The sequence below is a fragment of the Mustela nigripes genome, chromosome 1 (assembly GCF_022355385.1).
Source record: "Mustela nigripes isolate SB6536 chromosome 1, MUSNIG.SB6536, whole genome shotgun sequence".
Lineage (NCBI taxonomy): Eukaryota > Metazoa > Chordata > Mammalia > Carnivora > Mustelidae > Mustela > Mustela nigripes.
In genome coordinates, this window is record NC_081557.1 from 129082798 (window position 1) to 129104878 (window position 22081).

Here is a 22081-nt window from a genome sequence, read left to right on the forward strand (position 1 = left end):
TGAAAGAATAAATTAAACCATTATGTTAAATGAGGGCTTTCTCAAAACACACATATAAGAAATTAATTTTCAGCAGATTTTCTATTTGATCTTCTACACAGACATATTCCATCTTCTCAACAGAGTGACAATATTAATTTAAAATTATTATAAAGAGATAGTGTGCATAAAATAAAAGTTTACACCTTCAAGAAGACATTTTTTACATCTTTCATTGAACTCTTTTCGCAAAGAATGATCAGAAAAATAGTATGGAAGAAAAGGTGTTGATTATACTAATTCAGCTTCAAAAAGAAAATTCCCTGTGTAACATGGAAGAAATAACCAAGTAAAATTGTAGCTTTGTATCAAAGCTTCTAAAACTCGTCTGAAAAGCATCATTGAGAAAAATAAATGAACATAAATATGCATAAATAATTCCGTATGTTTTAAAGCCAGTCAGGTATATAATCTGTTAAAGAATGGGGATAAGAGGGGCGCCTGGGTGGCTCAGTGGGTTGGGCCACTGCCTTCGGCTCAGGTCATGATCCCAGGGTCCTGGGATCGAGTCCCGCATCGGGATCTCTGCTCAGCAGGGAGCCTGCTTCCTTCTCTCTCTCTCTGCCTGCCTCTCAGTGTACTTGTAATTTCTCTCTGTCAAATAAATAAATAAAAATCTTTAAAAAAAAAAAAAAAAAAAGAATGGGGATAAGATCTGTCTACATTTTAAATAAAGCTTTGCACAGAATGTTTTCTACAATTCTATAAGTTTAAACAAATAGTAATGTTTGCTAAATGTATACTATGGGAAAAATTTCAATATAAATCTCTTATAATAATTATTCAGACAGATACAACTAATCTTGTGTATGAGATACATCCCTGAAATATGCATGTAAACAAATATCTGAAAATTGAATCACACTGTAAACATTATGGAAGATTTTACTGCCAAAAGGAATAAGATATTTTTATAAAGTAAATAATTACTACCACTTTATACATGCAAAGCACAATTTTCAAAAATCGAACATGCTTATTTCACTTAAAATAATGTAGTTAATTCCACACTCACTTATATCCATCATTATTTAATGAAAACAGTTAGTACTAGAATTCCATTTTCTTGAACTTGAATGACTTTTATAGCATTTGAACCACCACTGCTTTGTAAGTTATAAGATATGTATGTGGTTGAGTGTTAGAGCTCCCCACTTCTTCCCAGCCCTGCTAATTACACTACTATTCATTATTCAACTATGTGTCCTTTAGTTCTTGTTGAAAGCATTCTTTATATTCTTTCCTCAGCCCAAAGTACTAATCTCTCAAAAAATCTCACAAAATATAAAAATGGGTACCACTACTACAATTAAAGGCACCAAATCATCAAAATTATATTTTTTATGCCTTTATATAGTGGATATGGACATATATGGAAAGACTAATGAAAGCAACTCCTTTAGTTTTGAGGCCCTCTACCACTTTTACAAATCTAACAAAATAAAAAGAGCAAAATCATTATTGGTAATCTAGTGGGGCATAAAAATGGCCTTATTTATCATATACAGAATATAAATTGCAAAGGCATTAGTTAAAACAGTATTTTACCCACCCAACAAAAGTATTTGGCAAGCTCTATAGAAATAGCTATATACAAATAAAATTCAATTTTAATAAAGGATCTATTTATCTGGCAAATAATCCATTAAGGCATTTTGCTGGTATTACTTTAATGAACTGTCATAACAAAAGAAACCATATAGTTTAAAAAACAAAAAACAAACAACTGCTTTGGTAGCTTTCCTCTGGTCATGTAAGATTTTTTCAGTGAGATAGAGAACCAAGACAAGAGGCAGAGAATAGGGATGCCTGGGTGGCTCAGCTGGTTAAGTGTCTGCCTTCAGCTCAGATCGTGACCCTGGGGTCCTGGGATTGAGTCCTGCATCCGGCTCCTTGCTCAGCAGGGAGCCTGCTACTCCTCCTGCTTGTGCCCCCTCCCCGGACAAATAAATAAATAAAATCTTTAAAAAAAAAAAAGAGAGGCAGAAAATAGAGGCAGTTGGCAAAGAACAGTGGTAGGAGGAGGCAACATGATTACAGGAACTCTTGGTCAGGTACAATGATGGCAGAAAACAAACACAGCCTCAGCGAAAATATCCAAGTAGCCTCCTGCTTATCATCATTGGTAACTGTTCTACCAGGACAGAAACATGCACCCTGTCCACAATCTGTCTTACTACCCACCGGATCTTGAAGAGCCCACCAAAAAACTTTCTAAACAACAACAACAACAAAATCCTAAGCTATGGGCGCCTGGGTGGCTCAGTGGGTTAACCTGCTGCCTTTGGCTCAGGTCATGATCTCAGGATCCTGGGATCGAGTCCCGCATCGGGCTTTCTGCTCAGCAGGGAGCCTACTTCCCTCTCTCTCTCTCTCTCTGCCTGCCTCTCTGACTACTTGTGATTTCTGTCAAATAAATAAATAAAATCTTTAAAAAAAAAATCCTAAGCTATGTGCTTAAATAGAAGTCAGAAGAAAGTCTAAAAAGTTTTTAAAAAGGTAATTCTTCTAGAACTCTAGGAAGGATATTTATTTAAATATATTTTGTGAAGCAAATTTTACATTTTAATAAATTAAAGGAGTAAAAATAAGATTTTTACTTTTATGTACATAAAATTCAAATAATGGAAAGAGAGTAGGATATAATAGCCTGAGAATTGAAGAGCTGGCAAGTTTTTATTATTGACCTACTGCATGACTCACTATACAGGTTAACCTAATACATAGACCTCAATTATTCGATTTGAGAGTTTTACAGATTCCAGTGAATACTACAGGGTTTTAGAACAAATATGATACCTAGATGTAAGACTTTCCTTATTCTAAAACAACAACAACAACAACAACCCCCCCCCCAAAAAAAACCAGTTATACTCAGTATATATACTGGTTATACTCAGTTATGTGTTTATGGTCAGCTGAGGGCTGGGTTAAGATGGCGGCTGATGGTACAATCTAGCCATCCTCCACATGCAGGTTGAACTGGCCATGTTAGGGGCACGTTCTCAAGTTGATCACTTAGAAGCATTAGAAACAGATGGTTCTAGAACTGGGCCAGAAATAAGGGTTAAGACTGGAGCACTCTGTCAGAGATATAGAAGTTATCAAAGACTACTGAGATTATATCAAAATGACTCAGGAGTAACTTAAAGAAGTTCCCTGTGGTAAAAAACAGGAACAACTGAGTGAACATCAGTAAAAATAATCACTGCAATGGATTGAAATATCAAATACATTTAAGTCTGTGAGTTCATTACGATGTTTTTTTTAGAAAGTTAGGTCCCATTGGAAGATGTTAGGAACTAGTCACTGTTATGAAAATGAAATAAAGAGAGAGAAAAAAAGCAAACTTTTATTCTGCTTTTCCAATGCAAAATACCACTGCATAACCTAACCTAGTAGTAGATTAAGGGAAGCATCTTGTTACAGAATGAGTCTCAATCTCGTAAATGAAATTAAAGTGAGAGATGGTAAATATCATGATTTTGCAATGATTACATAACCAGTAAATCCAGGCATTAAATATAAATGGCAACTAACATCACAAAAGAGAAGTAAAGAAGGTATTACATGCCTTCTATGAGAATAATGCGAAAACTTCCTATGAAGCAGTATTGCCACAAATATCCAATCTGAATTCTATCAGTCTTTGGAACAAACTACCAATTTATAAGAAATACAGAAAGTGGAGAAACCTGTTAGACTATTCCACTGGGATGCAATAAACAAAATCCATACTGTGAGAAAAAATATAAAACAAAGTATGTTTCTTCAACTAATCAATTGGAAAAAAAGAAAAGATGGAAGAGAAACCTACAGGAGAGACTTAAGACTTAATCAGTATCAACTGAATGCACTGTGTCGTCCTTATTTGGATCCTGATACGAATAAACACAGTAAAAAGAATTACAGAAAGTTGTACTTCAATTGGAATGTCATACTTACTAGGCTTTTGATGATATTAAGAAATTATTGCTAATATTTTAGGTTTGCTAATGGCATTATGGTTATGCTTTAAAAAGAAACCTTAAAAAGAAGTACATATTGAAATATTTATGAATAGAATGATATGATATCTAGGATTTGCTTCAAATTAATAAGAGAAAGTAGAAAGAAAATGAATATAAAAATAAAATAAGAGTGATGATTACCAAAGCAGGGTTACTAATTGATGTAAATTTATTACGCTAATTTGTCTACTTTTGTATATGCTTGAAATTCTCTATGATAAAAAACTAAAAAGAAATATGCCCTTATTCTATATTACAAAATGGTGATACAGGATATTCTATTTATTGATAATCTAGGACAGAAAAGGAGAGTTCTTGAAGAACCTAAGATATAAGAAAATAGTTTAAAAACAGTGTGATAAACGTATATGCATATAGAAATATAAAATGCAGTCATTCCTTATTGATATGTGGTAATAAGGAGTATTTTTTGCTTATTTATATGTTTTACATTTAAACAACTGAATAAAGTTAATATTTTATAACTTGGGGGAAATGTCATATATATTTTATCATTTAACACATTTAGTGAATGGCAGGCCCTGTGCTAGGCATGAGAAAAACAATTGTGAACAAGAACTCCCTCATATAGAGTTCAGTAGGGGGGAACCAAAACAGGTAGAAGGGTATATAATATTCAGGATATTTTAGGTGCTGTGAAAGAAACAGAGGACAGAATATCACGGAATGAAAATAGTAATGGTCTCCATGAAGAGGTGACCTACAGGACTAGAGTCAGCCACTCACTAAGTAGGGGATGAACATTAAAGGCAGAGAAAGCAAAACTCTGTATTGGAAAGAATAATTCTGCATTCAGAATAACTAAGTGAAAAAAGGTTTAATCACTGGATTTCTATAATTCAAAATTATATTTAAAGAAAATTCATTTTGAGGTAGTGAGGGATAGATTAGACAAGGGCAATAGGTGGCAAAGAGATCAGGTAGGACACCTGTAGTAATGTACTGGTAATAGTCTTTTAATACAAGTGCTGGTGAGAAGTATCCATGATACTAACACCATTTGAAGAAGTTAATATTTTAGAATAATGTCTTCCTAAATGTATACAGAAAAAAAGAATACAATTGTAAATACTTTTCATTGTTACCAACTTTATCATGCATTTTTCAAAAATTTTCAATTTAGGGGCACCTGGGTGGCTGAGGGGTTAAGCCTCTGCCTTCGGCTCAGGACATGATCTTAGGGTGCTGGGATCGAGCCCCACATCGGGCTCTTTGCTCAACGGGGTGCCTGATTCCTCCTCTCTCTCTGCCTGCCTCTCTGACTATTTGTGATCTCTCTGTAAAATCAAAAAAAAATATTAAAAAAATTTTTTTTTTTCAATTTAAATTCTAAGTTCAATTTTGAGAAAGTGAAAATATATATAAAAGATAAATGTATTAAAGTTACAGTTATAGTAAAAAGATTTTTAGAAAGTAATGTGAAAATCAAAAATAATCAAATTCATTGTGATGTGCAAGGCAACTGTATTTCAGATGATTCCTGAAAAATTACCTTGGACAAATCTCTGAAGTTGCTTGGCAAGGTAAGATCCAGTTCTTCTGATTCATAATTAGTGATGACCCAGGGAAACACTGGATACTGATTTAAGTCATTGTAACTCCGTCCTAAGAGAGGGAAAAAAAGCCACTCCATTTAGAATAATAAAATGAAATGATAAATAGGAATATCATTAGCTAAAAATAATAACAATTTAACTCTTTGAGAGCCAGACAGTGTTCTCATCATAAATAGACTTTTATTAATTGAGTTAAACTTTATATATAGTTACTGAATGCCTATGGACCGTCTTTTGGGAAATGTAATGGTATCATAAGAACCTTTAGTAATAGTATAATAGTATAATAATGTAAAACAAATCTTAAATAATGTGAGACTCAAGCCCACCTTCTAGTTTATTTAATAACTACCCAAAACAAATCACTGGTTCTACTCTCTAAAAAGAATTTGGAGGATACATTTAAAAGACACTTTAAGCACAAGAGGAGCTATTTGAGAGTAGACTATTTCATAAACGTTGCTCCCTAATTATTACTGTGCATTTAATCTATGTGTTAATTGAATTATCTCTCATGCTAAGTATGTGCATTAAGCTTAGTGTGTAAGTTTTCTGTTTCTCACTACTACTTAAGAATCGTTTCAGTCACTACTTATATAATCTTCATTTAGTTCGACATAAATTCAAACTTTCTTCATTCCTATCCCTCAGCTGGCTGTGAACTGAACATCTCAACTGATAAAATTTAGACTTTTCAATGTGAACCCTTAACTTCCAGTTTTCCATAATAGTCCCTCTCTTCTCCTCTTCTCTAACAGTGCCTTTATTCTTCATGAGCTGTATTTCCTTCAACAGAGCTCGAGTCAGCCTCACTCATAACTTGCATTGTTACTTCTCCTCTCTGTCCCTTTCACTGTTTCTCATTTTTGCCTTAATCCATTCTCTTTTTACTATTACACAAGAAAACTATAATTCACATCTAATGTTCTCATTTCATCTCCAACCATTCAGTTCTTGCAATCAGCCTTTTCTGTTTGCTTTAAAGCTATAAGGCATGGCCTGTACTCATTTTTAATTCTCCCATACCATATTTGGTACAGGCAACCAACACCTTTCTCTTTCTTTCCCCTTGCATCTCAAGACATTTGCTATACCTCAGTTTTCCTCCTCTTAGGTCTAAAAACTCTGGGATAACTCATCCTCTTCTTTCCTTTACTAACTTTACCTTTGTCTTCTTGTCATGAACAAGAACATTCACCAGACCTTGTCTCACTGCTTTCTGTATTATCTGGCTTGGTAACCTCAACTCATTCTTGGTAATTTCTAATTTATGCAGATGAAATCCAACGTCTTCTCTCCAAATTCCAAATACCTTCTTTGAACTATACTTCTAAAAATTCTTTTTGATATATTAACTTGGATGTCTATCTACATAGAAAAATCATCATCTTTTTCTAGACCATTTTTTCTGACTTCCTTTCTGTAATGGCACCACCATTTCCCCAATGATTCAGGACAGAAGCCTGGAAACCTTTTCTGACACTTCTCTTTTACCCCCTACATTTAGTCAGCCCAATGTCAAATTGTTTGTACCTTATAAATCTTACATCATTTAATCTATAAATTCCCACTTTCACACCTCTAATGCAAGCTCTCATTATTTTTTATATATAATTACTTCCTAACTGTGCTCTCTACCTAGTTTCACTCCACTCTAGTTTATCCTTCATTCTGCCTCCAAGTTAACTTTCTATATAGTATTAATATCATTTATTTGCTCAAAAACTTTCAGAAGTTGCCCTATAAATGGACGGCTAACTCCTCAAACTGGGAGAAAATCTTTCACAATGTGTCTCCCTGCTACCTTTTTAGTTTTCTTTCTCATTATACCTTTATGAATATATACTTTAGGTGTGTACATGCATATACATATGTATAAATTATACCCTTAATCATTCTTTAGCTATATCACATTTTCCCACCTTTGTATGTTTCCTTATGCCTTCAGCTTTACATGGCATGACTTTTTTTTTTAATTTTTTATTTTTTATAAACATATACTTTTATCCCCAGGGGTACAGGTCTGTGAATCACCAGGTTTACACACTTCACAGCACTCACAAAAGCACATACCCTCCCCAATGTCCATAATCCCACCCCCTTCTCCCAAACTCCCTCCCCCCAGCAACCCTCAGTTTGTTTTGTGAGATTAAGAGTCACTTATGGTTTGTCTCCCTCCCAATCCCATCTTGTTTCATTGATTCTTCTCCTACCCACTTAAGCCCCCATGTTGCATCACCACTTCCTCATATCAGGGAGATCATATGATAGTTGTCTTTCTCTGCTTGACTTATTTCGCTAAGCATGATACGCTCTAGTTCCATCCATGTTGTCGCAAATGGCAAGATTTCATTTCTTTTGATGGCTGCATAGTATTCCATTGTGTATATATACCACATCTTCTTGATCCATTCATCTGTTGATGGACATCTAGGTTCTTTCCATAGTTTGGCTATTGTGGACATTGCTGCTATAAACATTCGGGTGCACGTGCCCCTTTGGATCACTACGTTTGTATCTTTAGGGTAAATGCCCAATAGTGCTGGGTCATAGGGCAGTTCTATTTTCAACATTTTGAAGAACCTCCATGCTGTTTTCCAGAGTGGCTGCACCAGCTTGCATTCCCACCAACAGTGTAGGAGGGTTCCCCTTTCTCCGCATCCTCGCCAGCATCTGTCATTTCCTGACTTGTTGATTTTAGCCATTCTGACTGTTGTGAGGTGATATCTCATTGTGATTTTGATTTGTATTTCCCTGATGCCGAGTGATATGGAGCACTTTTTCATAGGTCTGTTGGCCATCTGGATGTCTTCTTTGCAGAAATGTCTGTTCATGTCCTCTGCCCATTTCTTGATTGGATTATTTGTTCTTTGGGTGTTGAGTTTGCTAAGTTCTTTATAGATTCTGGACACTAGTCCTTTATCTGATATGTCGTTTGCAAATATCTTCTCCCATTCTGTCAGTTGTCTTTTGAATTTGTTAACTGTTTCCTTTGCTGTGCAAAAGCTTTTGATCTTGATGAAATCCCAATAGTTCATTTTTGCCCTTGCTTCCCTTGCCTTTGGCGTTGTTCCTAGGAAGATGTTGCTGCGGCTGAGGTCGAAGAGGTTGCTGCCTGTGTTCTCCTCAAGGATTTTGATGGATTCCTTTTGCACATTGAGGTCCTTCATCCATTTTGAGTCTATTTTTGTGTGTGGTGTAAGGAAATGGTCCAATTTCATTTTTCTGCATGTGGCTGTCCAATTTTCCCAGCACCATTTATTGAAGAGGCTGTCTTTTTTCCATTGGACATTCTTTCCTGCTTTGCCGAAGATTAGTCGACTGTAGAGTTGAGGGTCTATTTCTGAGCTCTCTATTCTGCTCCAGTAATCTATGTGTCTCTTTTTGTGCCAGTACCATGCTGTCTTGATGACGACAGCTTTGTAATAGAGCGTAAAGTCTGGAATTGTGATGCCACCAACATTGGCTTTCTTTTTCAATATCCCTTTGGCTATTCGAGGTCTTTTCTGGTTTCATATAAATTTTAGAATTATTTGTTCCATTTCTTTGAAAAAGATGGATGGTACTTTGATAGGAATTGCATTAAATGTGTAGATTGCTTTAGGTAGCACAGACATTTTCACAATATTTATTCTTCCAATCCAGGAGCATGGAACATTTTTCCATTTCTTTGTGTCTTCCTCAATTTCTTTCATGAGTACTTTAGAGTTTTCTGAGTATAGATTCTGTGTCTCTTTGGTTAGGTTTATTCCTAAGTATCTTATGGTTTTGGGTGCAATTGTAAATGGGATGGACTCCTTAATTTCTCTTTCTTCTGTCTTGTTGTTGGTGTAGAGAAATGCAACTGATTTCTGTGCATTGATTTTATATCCTGACACTTTACTGAATTCCTGTACAAGTTCTAGCAGTTTTGGAGTGGAGTCTTTTGGGTTTTCCACAAATAGTATCATATCATCTGTGAAGAGTGATAATTTGACTTCTTCTTTGCCGATTTGGATGCCTTTAATTTCCTTTTGTTGTCTGATTGCTGAGGCTAGGACCTCTAGTACTATGTTGAATAGCAGTGGTGATAATGGACATCTCTGCCGTGTTCCTGACCTTAGCGGAAAAGCTTTCAGTTTTTCTCCATTGAGAATGATATTTGCGGTGGGTTTTTCATAGATGGCTTTGATGATATTGAGGTATGTGCCCTCTATCCCTACACTTTGAAGAGTTTTGATCAGGAAGGGATGTTGTACTTTGTCAAATGCTTTTTCAGCATCTATTGAGAGTATCATATGGTTCTTGTTCTTACTTTTATTGATGTGTTGTATCACATTGACTGATTTGCGGATGTTGAACCAACCTTGCAGCCCTGGAATAAATCCCACTTGGTCGTGGTGAATAATCCTTTTAATGTACTGTTGAATCCTATTGGCTAGTATTTTGTTGAGTATTTTCACATCTGTGTTCATCAAGGATATCGGTCTATAGCTCTCTTTTTTGGTGGGATCCTTGTCTGGTTTTGGGATCAAGGTGATGCTGGCCTCATAAAATGAGTTTGGAAGTTTTCCTTCCATTTCTATTTTTTGGAACAGTTTCAGGAGAATAGGAATTAGTTCTTCTTTAAATGTTTGGTAGAATTCCCCCGGGAAGCCGTCTGGCCCTGGGCTTTTGTTTGTTTGGAGATTTTTAATGACTGTTTCAATCTCCTTACTGGTTATGGGTCTGTTCAGGCTTTCTACTTCTTCCTGGTTCAGTTGTGTGACTTCTAATCTCTCAAATACCACCTCTACTAAAGTAATATCTATCCTTATATGAACATGAAATCCTTCCTGATTTTTTTCCTTACTCCCATCAACTGGATGAATATAATTTTCCTCTCTCTCTGAACTTTTATTGACAATAGTACTTTGTATTTCTTTTGTTGAATCTATAGTCGTTGTCCAGAATCGTGTAAATGCTAAAATCTGTACTTAAAATAACTTCTCTGAGAGCAAGCAACATGCCTTATCCTCTCTGTACCTCCTTTGTGCCTCAAATATAAACTGTGTCAGTTTGCTGACTTGAAATCTCAAACGTCCTACAAATACATTCTCTGTTTTCTTCATTCTAATTATTACAAACAAAAAGTAATGGCACATTTCTATTCTTTACTCTCTCTTTTTAAATTTAGCTTATATTTATTTAGATTCAATTAGCCAACAGGTGGCACATCCATAGTTTTTGGTGTAGTTTTCAATGATTCATTAGTTACGTTTAACACCCTGTGCCTAGGACACTATGTGCCCTCCTTAACGCCCATCACTCAGTTACCCCATCTCCTTTTCCAGAACCCTCAGTAATTATTCTCTTTCAAAGAGAACCGTTTCCATGGGTGATGTTCAGTAATACTTCTTGATTACAGACCTTACAGAGGACCATTAACTCTAGATTTTCACATATGGATCATAAGGTAAGTATTCCTTTACTTAATATTTTACCAAGTTTATTTTTTTCTATGTTACATTTTTGTTTGATCATGTAACACACTTCTGATTAAGTCATTAACAGGTTAAGATTTTATATATGGTTTTTCATTTCCACTATCCCATAATGGATCCATTATTACTATATTAAATAGTTGTAAATTTTCATTTTAGATTTTTAGAAAAAAGTGTGCATACCCATTTTTAATTTTCTCAAGCAGCCAGCTGTTCATATGTAAAACTGTAAACTCTACTTTTCAAAATTACTCTTGATAAGGTATTCACGTAGTAATCATGAAAATAAAAGTAAGCTATTTATACTAGTACTCATAATAATTTAATAATATCACAATTAATAACATCACTGGAAAAAAATTATCATTTGCAATAAGTCAACACGTAAGTTCAGATTACCTGCTATTGTGTTGAGAAACATCAAATACTCAAAATTTGAAATCTCTCTATGCTGCCATCGCTGAGTCATATTAGAAGCTTTAAAGAGTTGACGTGGACTAGCTAATGAGATACGCCTGCAAAAAACAGAATTTGATATAGAATCAATTTAATTATAACATAATAATAAATTATGAATATCTGTGATTATTCTGTATATTTAACATAAAAAATGATATCTGTATATTCTAAAAAGTTCTGTCCATGTTTTACTAATGAATACAAGAAATGTTTCAATGTACAATTAATGATTACACGATTTAGACTAACCACAGGTCCATGATACATATTCTATTCATTCAAGTAAGCTGTCATTACAATGCCATTATAATATCTAGTTTCCATAAATGTTCATTAATAATAGTACTATTAATAACTTACTGAATTTACTTATATAAAAGGATTATAATAACTCAGAAAGATATAAAATTGTATTGACATCTTTTTCTGTGTGGGGGTTTCTTTTTGTGTGTATTCACATCTTTATCAATTTTAATAGTTCTCTTAAAGACAACACGTTTTACATTTTAAATTTAAATATTATGTTTATATACCCTTTATAAGACGGAAAAGGAAGATTCTAAATTCTTCACATGTCTATTCATGGGGTGGGACAAAGGTAAAAGAAACTATTCTTTTTTTATACAGCTTAGTAATAGATGACCAAGTTTTCTGTGTTTTTTTTTTAATGCAATGTAAATAACAAAAGATGTAACTGACTAAAACTAAGTTAGAGTGGTAAATAGGTGGCAGGATTAATTATTACCTTCAGAACCTAGGATCTCAGAGAAGTATGCTGTGACAGTTCTTCTTACCACGAAAGACAAGGTAACTATATTTTCTGTTTAATTTTCAAGTGTATAATTTAAATACTATAAAATTTACCCACATAAGTATACTACTCAATGATTTATTAATAAATTTCTAGAGTCCTGTGATTATTACCACAATGTACTTCAGACCATTTCATCACCACAAAAACTTGCCTTGCGCCTATTTACAGTTAATCTCCACTCCTATCCCCAGCTCTAGGTAACTATCAATCTGCTTTCTGTCTCTATAAACTTGCCTTTTCTGGACATCTCAGATAAATGGAATCATACATCATGAAGTCTTCTGCACCAGGTTTCTTCACTAATCATAATGCTTTTGAGATTCATCAATATGGCATGTTATTAGTAATTCATTTTTTAATTGCTGAATAGTATTCCAGTGCATGAATATAAAATATATCACATTATAAAAATCCATCTTAAAACTCTTGTAAGAGTTTTACATATATTCTGAATACAAGATCTTTATCAGAAACACTATGTACAAATATTTCTCCCACTCTAGGACTTCTCTTTTCAAATACTTAGTGGTGTCCTTTAAAGTACAAAAGTTTTAAATTTTTATTAAATCCGATTACTCAATTTTTTCTCTTACGGATTATGCTTTTGGTGTCACATCTCAGAATTCTTTGCCTACTCCATGGAAAAACCATGAAGGTTTTTCTTCCACATTCTGAAATTTTTTTTTTTTTAAGTTTTAGCTCTTAAATACATGTCTATGATGCACTTTGAGCTAATTTTTTATGAATACAGTATGTTGAGTGCTTAAGTTCATTTTCTTGCAATGAAATTTTCTTGACTATCTAAATGTCTCAGCACTATTGTTCAAGGATTATATTTTCCTCATTGAGTTGTGTTAGCACATTTCCTGAAAGCAAATGGATTTTATTTCTGTATTCTCAATTTTGTCCCATTGATTTATATGTCTATTTATTTACAAGTATCAGACCATCTTGATTACTGAGGCTTTAATAATTAGTTTTGAAATCAGGTAGTTGGAGTCCTCTAACTCAGTTCTTCTTTTTCAACATTGTTTCAGCATTGTTCCAGATCCACTGCATTTTAGCTCTTCAGTATCTCCAAGAAAGTCTGCTAGACTTTGAGAGGGACTGCACTGACTTTATAGATCTGGGAAGAACTAACATCTTAATCATACAAAATCTTCTCATCCATGAGTATGGAATGCCTCCATTTATTTGATGACTGTCTTAAATTTCTATCAGCCATATTTGATAGTTTTCAAGATACAAACCTTACACTTCTGTTATCCAGGAATGAATCCAGGAATTCCCCACCCTTTCTAATCTGGATGCCTTTAATTTCTCCCTCCTTCTTTTCCTTTCTGACTGCACAAGCTGAAATCTCCAATATAGTATTGATAGAAAAGGTGAGGATGGGGAGGATGGGGATATTTTAGCCTTCCTGATCAGTCTTTCAACACTGTTTCCCAATTATTATATCTTTCTTTTGAGCTCCAACTGCCTATTCAGTATTTCAGTACCGACATCACTCAGGGCTTTCAATCTCAACAGATCTAAAACTAAATTTCTCATATTTTGTCCATCACCTCATCTTCACAACCTCGACCCCAAACTTGGGGGGACAGATACACAACTATGCCTTCTCCAGTGTTCCCAATCTCAGTAGATGCTATTCAGCAACTTAAACTAAAACTTGGCAAGACACACTGGACACCTCCCTCTCTTGTCATCCTCCATTATCTAACTAGTCTCCAGGTCACACAAATTGTATGCTCTCAAAATTTCTAAACAAGGATGTCTCTCTTTAACTGCACTATCAGCATCACATATCACCTGGATTTCCACAATAAACTCTCTCTTTTTTTTTTTAGATGTTATTTATTTATTTATTTGACAGACAGAGATTACAGAGAAGCAGGCAGAGAGAGAGGAGGAAGCAGGCTCCCTGCTGAGCAGAAAGCCAGATGCAGGGCTTGATCCAGGACCCTGGGATCATGACCTGAACTGAAGGCAGAGGCTTTAACCCACTGAGCCACCCAGGCGCCCCTAAATTCTTCTCTCTGAACTGACACTCTTCTTCCCAGAATCACTAAGTTCCAATGATATCTGCCTTCCAACATTCCTTAAAAATACTGGAACCTCACCTTATTTCAGGACTTTTACATATGATATTTCTGCTTTCAAAAGTAAGCTGATTCTATTCTTTCAAATTAAAACTTAAAAGTCACATAGGAGGACATTTTTTTTTTAATTTTATTTATTTATTTGACAGAGAGAAATCACAAGTAGATAGAGAGGCAGGCAGAGAGAGAGAGAGAGAGAGGGAAGCAGGCTCCCTGCTGAGCAGAGAGCCCGATGCGGGACTCGATCCCAGGACCCTGAGATCATGACCTGAGCCGAAGGCAGCGGCTTAACCCACTGAGCCACCCAGGCGCCCCAATAGGAGGACATTTCTGGCCACAGAATCCAAAGCATCTCATCTCTACTCCACTAATCACTATTATAACACCCTTATTATATTCCTCCCATCACTTACACATTAATTTATTTTGTCTGCATATCTGTTAAAACATGCATGGGTAAGATGGTATCTATCTTGCCCACTGCTGGATAATAAACACTCTGTTAGTGTTTGAGATCTATTCAAATAGCTGGTTTAATGAATTAACCTACATCCAGCTTTCATTAATTGTGGGAAATCATTACAAAGATTTCCCAGGTATGATAACACATATTAGTTGATGAATAAAACTTAAAAAAAATAATTAGTAGAAAAAAGACTTTCTTATTAAGATTAAGAAATTTACTATACAATTCTGAGCTGTTTCATTCTGAACCTGAAATTGGTCATTAAATTATAAAACTAATCAAAATCCTCACTGGCATTATAAAGCAACTACTGCTTATCATCTAGAAAGTCCACTTTAGGTGCCCCTTTTACATAAGAGTTGTACCCTGTGGTAGTTTTAAAATATGTTCATAAATTCTTTGATACTTACTCTCTCTCTTTTTTTTTTTTTTTTTTCATTTTTTTTGATACTTCCTCTTTAAGAAGTGAAACTTTTCCCCTCCCTTGGAGCCTGGGCTATATTTAATGACTACATTATAACAAATATAATGCAGCAGAATTGACAACCTACTCAGCCTATCACGGGTAGGTCATAAAAAGACACTGGGGCTTCTGCCTCATTCTCTTTTGAATCACTTACTCTGGGAAAGTCAGCTTCCATGTCATGTAGACATTCAAACAGCCTATGAAGAGAAGACTTGATAGGAAACTTTTATTTCTTCTTTTCTAATCAAGATGATCAGTAGTTTCCCTTCCTGGTAATGCTTTTCTGTGGATTTTGAATTCAGATAATGCTTCCCTCATAGAATAACTTTAAACATTTGTCTTTCTTTTCCATTTTCTGTAATAGTTTGCCTAGAAACGGTATTATTTCTCCATTTAATATTTCATAGAATTTGCCAATGAAACCATTTGAGCTAGGAATTATCTCTGTCAGAAGACTTTTAACTACAAATTCAATTTCTCCTGTAGAGGTATTAAGGTTATCTATTGGATGGAAATTTGTCCATTTCATCTAACTTGTCTAAGGAACACAAATTTGTTCATAATATATCCTTATTTTCCTTTAAGTATCTGTGAGACCTGTTGTGATGTCCCCTCTTTCATCCTTGATAGTAGCAATTTGTGTCTTTTTCTTCATAAGTCTTGTGTATATATTTATTACATTTATTAATCTTTTCAGAGAAACAAATTTTCATTGCATTGATTTTTATTTATTGTTTTTGCTTACATTTTTATTAATGTTCAGCCTTTATTATTTTCTTCTTTCAACCTATTCTAGTTTACATTTGTTCCTCTTTTTCTAGTTTTTCAAATAGAAGTTCAGTTGACTCAAAATGATGCATTAATAATCATTTAATATGAACTATAAAACAGAAGGAGTTTAAAATAAGTAAGAAAATTAAGTAAGAAAAAATACTAATACAGATAATTTTCCAAATTTTTCTCATATAAAACAGTACCTGGTTTGAGGTAAACCAAAACTGGTTCCAATACCAACACGAGGTAGATAATTAACCACTTTCTTTACTGTTGCAGGGTCTGGGAAGTTGAACATTACAGCAACTATGAAAAATCATTTTTAAAAGTTAGAACACAACATAACTTCCTTCTTGGAAAACTGACTTCTTTGTCTAATAAAATATCTACTCTTATTTCAGGTATACAATTCCTGCCATATTACTTTTATTATAGTGCATACCAAGTTTTAGTATTAATAACCACAGGTAATAATCATTTTATTTATAAATACCTTAGTCACAGATAGTTCCTTCTCCAAACACTGTCAGAAATTCTAAAAACTGTTGTTGCATTAATGTGACATGAAGCTGAGATTAGCTACATTTTGAATTTACAAAATTGAATTTTAGCAAGTTAAACATATATATCTTGAGTTTCTATAAATATTTAAAGTTTTAACTTTACATATTTAACAGTCTAACACCAAACATACTATAGATATAAGTACTAAATTGTCACATATTTATTTCCAATGATGAAGTTTAAAAATCATTCTCTTTACAATTTTTATGTTTAATAATTTGTATGCTCACATAATCCAGAACAATGTGTGACCTAAAGGAAAACTTTTCCTCTATAGTTAATAATCAAATTTAAATGTTTTCTAATCATCTCTACGTCAATAATACCACAATTTGAGACTATCAAGAAACACAACCAATACACAATACATATTTAGTACATGAATCTTAATTTATTAATCATTATAAATTTTTGATCTTCTTAAGAAATACAAAAATAAATTCAAAATCATGGGAGAGAATTTAGAAGGTGTCAATTTGGACAGTCTTAAAATTTTAATTCTATTATAATTTTAGCATCATAACCACTATGTACTCATCTAGAAAATGATCCCTTTTCTCTACCCAGTTTAAAAAAAATTCTTCAGAAAAAATTTATTACTCTGGTATAGTTTTAAACACTGGCATTACCAGCATTTTTCAGGTAAATAAGCACATGATCATTCACTAAGGTGTCATATATACATATCCAACATACCTTCTTAATAAGCTATCCCTATATATCCATTATTACATTAAATATAGGGGGAAAAAAACTACAACAGAAAAACTATCATAATGTTATGGCAGATAACAAAGGTCATGAAGGAAAGGCGAAAGAAAAACACACAAAACCAAGGGTGCATAAGAAATTTTAAAGGAGTAAAATATGAACGAGGATGAGCAAGTAATTAATACTGAAAGAGTGTAACAAAACCCCTTTGGGACAGTGAAAATGCAGGCTGAACTAAAGAGTGAAAGATTCACTTGATTATTTGCCTGGAAGAATAATGTTTACATTGGGAAAAAGAGGTATGTATAGGGAAGATGACCAAATAGGAAGGGAAGATACATCTCCATCTAAAGAAATCTGTATTCTAAAAAGACACTTCACTCCATAAAGGGAAAATAATGTGTGTATGGAATATACCTTACTTTGTGTAGATTTTTTAAAATGACAATGTGTAGAAAATAAAACTTCAATCTACTTATGTATAAGGAGTATGTACTATAAGTCACTAGGTTTTATATATTCTCCCTGGTATGCCTCCACTCATATCCACCAATGCTTTTACTTCAAGTTCACCTTGTCTCTCCTATTTGTCTTAATGAATTTCAGCAACTTCCATTTTAAACCCACAAATCGAATTTTAGTTATTTCAAGAATGATGTAATACAAAGCAACCAGGACACTTGAGTACCATTTTCTGATGGTCCCTTTATAAATGGCAATAGATTAGACTAAAGATTGAATAAGTGTATCAATTATTTGATTACCCTCTCCCCTCTATAAATGCATCCACCTTCCAGAAGGAGTTTAAGCATCAGAGCAATACTAAGAACATCAAAATTCCCCAACTGATTAAATAGTGAGTTATTTGCCATATTTAGAAAACTTTTCACTAATCTTTAATATGGCCAGAAAACTAAAACTACTACAAAGAATTCTAAGAATGACCAAATGGGGAAAAGAAAAACATGAAAATGCATGACCTCAAAAAATGAGGTCAGTATGGCAGAGAGTAGACTACAAATTACTATCTAAATGGAAACAATACGGTATGTTCAAAAATAAAATCTGAAAGAGATGGAGGGTAGCTTTATAACAATATACTTCTGAAACATATTACCTCTGTTTGCCATAAAGATCTCCAAAGCTGTATTTTGCAAAAGATAACGACGAGAAAAGATTGATCGTATCTCTGTGAATAGCCATTTTCCATGCAGCCCTTCTGTATATGCCAGGATCTAGCGAGGAAAAAAATAAGCCCAAGTAAGTAACAACAGTTTAATTTTTTCTTTTTGTTTTTTTCCCCTGAATAAAACAGAAAATACCCTATTAAGAAAAATAATTTCTAAAAACTGCAAAAAGTTATGAAAATAATTTGGAGGGAGACTAAGAAAACAGACTGCAACTTACATAAAGGAAACAATGAAAAAGCAGAGCAAAATTATAAAACATCTATTTAGAAATATATTTGGGGCATTTAAAAGAACTGATGTGGGGCGCCTGAGTGGCTCAGTGGATTAAAGCCTCTGCCTTCAGCTTAGGTCATGATCCCAGGGTTCTGGGATTGAGCCCCACATCGGGCTCTCTGCTCAGTGGGGAACCTGCTTCCTCTCCTCTCTCTGTCTGCCTCTCTGCCTACTTGTGATCTCTGTCAAATAAATGAATTTTTTAAAAAAATCTTAAAAAAAAAAATAAAAGCACTGATGTAATCTGATGCTTTTCAGGAAATACAAATTTCACTATTTAGTGATCGGGTTTTGAATCCTGTTATGGAAAGTTAAGTTTTAGATAAAAAGAAGGAAACTTCAGAAGAATGCCCTACGTGCTTATAGATCACATATACAATTCAGTTTCATATAATACAAATTTAATGTACTCAGAAATATATTTTTTATGTTATGTGAGGTTTTTATCAGGTTTTGTTTAAGTACAGTTGAAACACAATGTTACCTTAGTTTCAGGTGTATGTATAACTTAGTGATTTGACAAGTTTACACATTATGCTATGTTCACTGTAAGTGTAGCTACCATCTGTCCTATTATATTGCTATTACAGTATTATTGACTGCATTCCTAATGCTGTGCCTTTTATTCCTCTGACTCATTCATTTCTTAACTGGAAGCTTATACCTCCCACTCCCCTTCACCCATTTTTGCCCAGCCCCATCCCTCCCCTCTGGCAACCCTCAGTTTGTTCTCTGTATTTAGAGGTCTGACTCTGCTTTTTGCTTAATATTTGTTTTGGGGTTTTATTTTTTGTTTCTTTTTTTAGTTTCTATTGCAGAAGTACCTTTTATATGCTTTAAAATATATATTTAGAGCAAATCCTAAGTTCTCATTGCAAGGAGAAATTTCCCCTTTTTCCTTTTTTAAAAAAATTATATCTATATGAGGAGATGAATAAACATATTGTGGTAATCATTTCACAATATATGTACAAGAAACCATCATGCTGTATTCTTTAACTAATACAGTGATGTATGTCTGTTTTTTAATAAAACAAAAAATTATATATATCTTCAGGTTCATAACTTCAAAAAAAACATCACATTTTAAGGTCACTGTTAAGCCAACAGTCACTCATTCAGAAAGCACAAAGACTGACTGTATAAGAGGTTAAGTATCATTTTGTCAGCTAGGCTAAACACAAACCTGCAAATGAACTCAACATAATCTCTCTATGGAGTAGGTGGTTGTCAGAGTAACTTGTTACAATTCTTGTCATCCCATGTGACAGACGCAGTAGCTTAGAATGCTTTGCCAACTCAAAGTAATCCTGTCTTTAGTCCTAAGCCACTTTGCTGCTTTGTTATTCAAGTTTTGTTTTTTAAAAAGTTCATTTCAAAAGCTTAATTATGAAGGTGTTAAAGGAAAGCCAGATGTGGCATTTCTTACATAAGTACTTCACCTAATATTAATTTAATAAAGAAAATGAGATGCATTTACTATCAAAACCCAATGAAAATCCCTGAAAGCAAATAATTAAGATATCTCTTTCTCAAAAGTAACCGCCATTAAAAAATTCAAATAGAATGACATGTGATTATGATATTGAAAGGTAGGGACAAAGATGAGATAAGCAAAGAGAGAAAAAAATAATAAGAATTTATCCCACAAGAACTTTCTTTTTCTATATTCATTTCCATATTCTAGATTTTAAATACAAAAAATCTATATTCCTCAATGTAAAAATGCAATTTCTTTGGTAAAAAAAACTACCTTATTTAATTCACTAAGTATGTATTTAGATCTTTCTACGAATTCTATTTTTGGCACTAAGGATCTAAAAACAAAAGAATAACTCCAAGTCTCAGTGTTTTTTGAAAAACAAAACAAAAGTTCTAAGGACCAAACAAACTTTTAGTTTTAAAACTGGTGATACAGGCATCTATTTTCATTCAGCCAATACCTGCATAAATAAGATCAGGAGAAATGAACACGAAAAGAAAGAATAAAACTGTAAGTCTTACTCTCAAGATTTTTTGAAAGCAGAGGCTACATGTACATGGTCTCTCACCATGACCAGTAGGCCCAAGCCTCCAGAGCCTACAGTGCCTCCTACTTGGTCTCTCTATCTTACCATAGCAGAATCTACTATGACCAGAGGAGCCAAAGAAAAAAAAATTTTAATAGAATTTTAAAATATAAATCAGATCACATCATTCATGCATTTAATGAACATCCCACTACATGCATAATAAACACTGACGCTCTTTATAATTATTTATAATGCCTTACATCTGAGACTCACTGATGAGCCCAATTCATTCCTTTTTGGGGCCTTCACAGATATTTTCTTGTCTGACTCAAATGTTCTCCCAAATCCTCACATAATTAGCTGATTCTCACATTAGATTTTTGCTCCAATGTCACCAACTCAGAGAAGCCACTGGATCTAAACCCCACTTCTTCCATAACCACCTCAAACTCATCAGATTTCCTTCACAACACTTATCATTACTTGAAATTTTTATCAGCTTGCTTGTCCATTGTCTCTATTTAGCACTAAAATATTAGAGTATTAGTTCTACCAGAACAAAGACTTTTAGTATACTCTATTTCCACTGTCTAGAACAATGTCTGTCAAAAAGAAGATGTTTCTGAATGATTACATGAGTCAGTGAATAGCAACCTAAGCTCAATATATGGCCCAAATTCATTTTGTTTGGACCATATGACATTTTAACAAAATATTGAGATTTCTGGTTTCTCAGAAAAACTAGGGCATCTGTCAAACCTAGATCTATCTGCCACATGGTAACAACTGACATACACCCATCATTTTGGCACAGTCTCTACTCATTCATTCATTTACTATTAACTGTCCAGTTCCTGTTGGCATTTGAATTTGCCACCCTAGACTTACCAAGTAGGAGACAATCTAGTATATGTTCTGTAACACTTAGACTCCAACCTAGTATCGAATTATTAGTAAGGAGAATGAGAGCCAGATCAATTAAATAGTTAATACAAAGTCCCTTGGGAAGTTAGTGGCAGAGTCCAGCCTACTTCCATATTCTCCAATACAAAAATACAAAGGTTACAATATACATTCTACATTGTCACATTTGTAAAGGACTTAAATATTTGTTAAACTATAACTCAACTTATCAGAATGTTCATCAACTACATTTGTCTTC

General features: G+C 33.8%; 1 protein-coding gene across 4 annotated transcripts in view; it reads right to left on the reverse strand.

Annotated features, from left to right (window-relative positions):
* Positions 1 to 22081, reverse strand: part of LRBA (LPS responsive beige-like anchor protein) — a 729505-nt gene that overhangs the window by 190514 nt on the left and 516910 nt on the right. For all 4 annotated transcript variants that reach the window (XM_059373625.1, XM_059373604.1, XM_059373615.1 and 1 more), the window contains exons 41-44: positions 18562 to 18679; positions 16373 to 16475; positions 11488 to 11603; positions 5563 to 5675 (exon numbers count right to left, since the gene is read on the reverse strand). In XM_059373625.1, coding sequence (XP_059229608.1) covers positions 5563 to 5675; positions 11488 to 11603; positions 16373 to 16475; positions 18562 to 18679 — 450 coding nt within the window. The remainder of the gene's footprint in view (positions 1 to 5562; positions 5676 to 11487; positions 11604 to 16372; positions 16476 to 18561; positions 18680 to 22081) is intronic.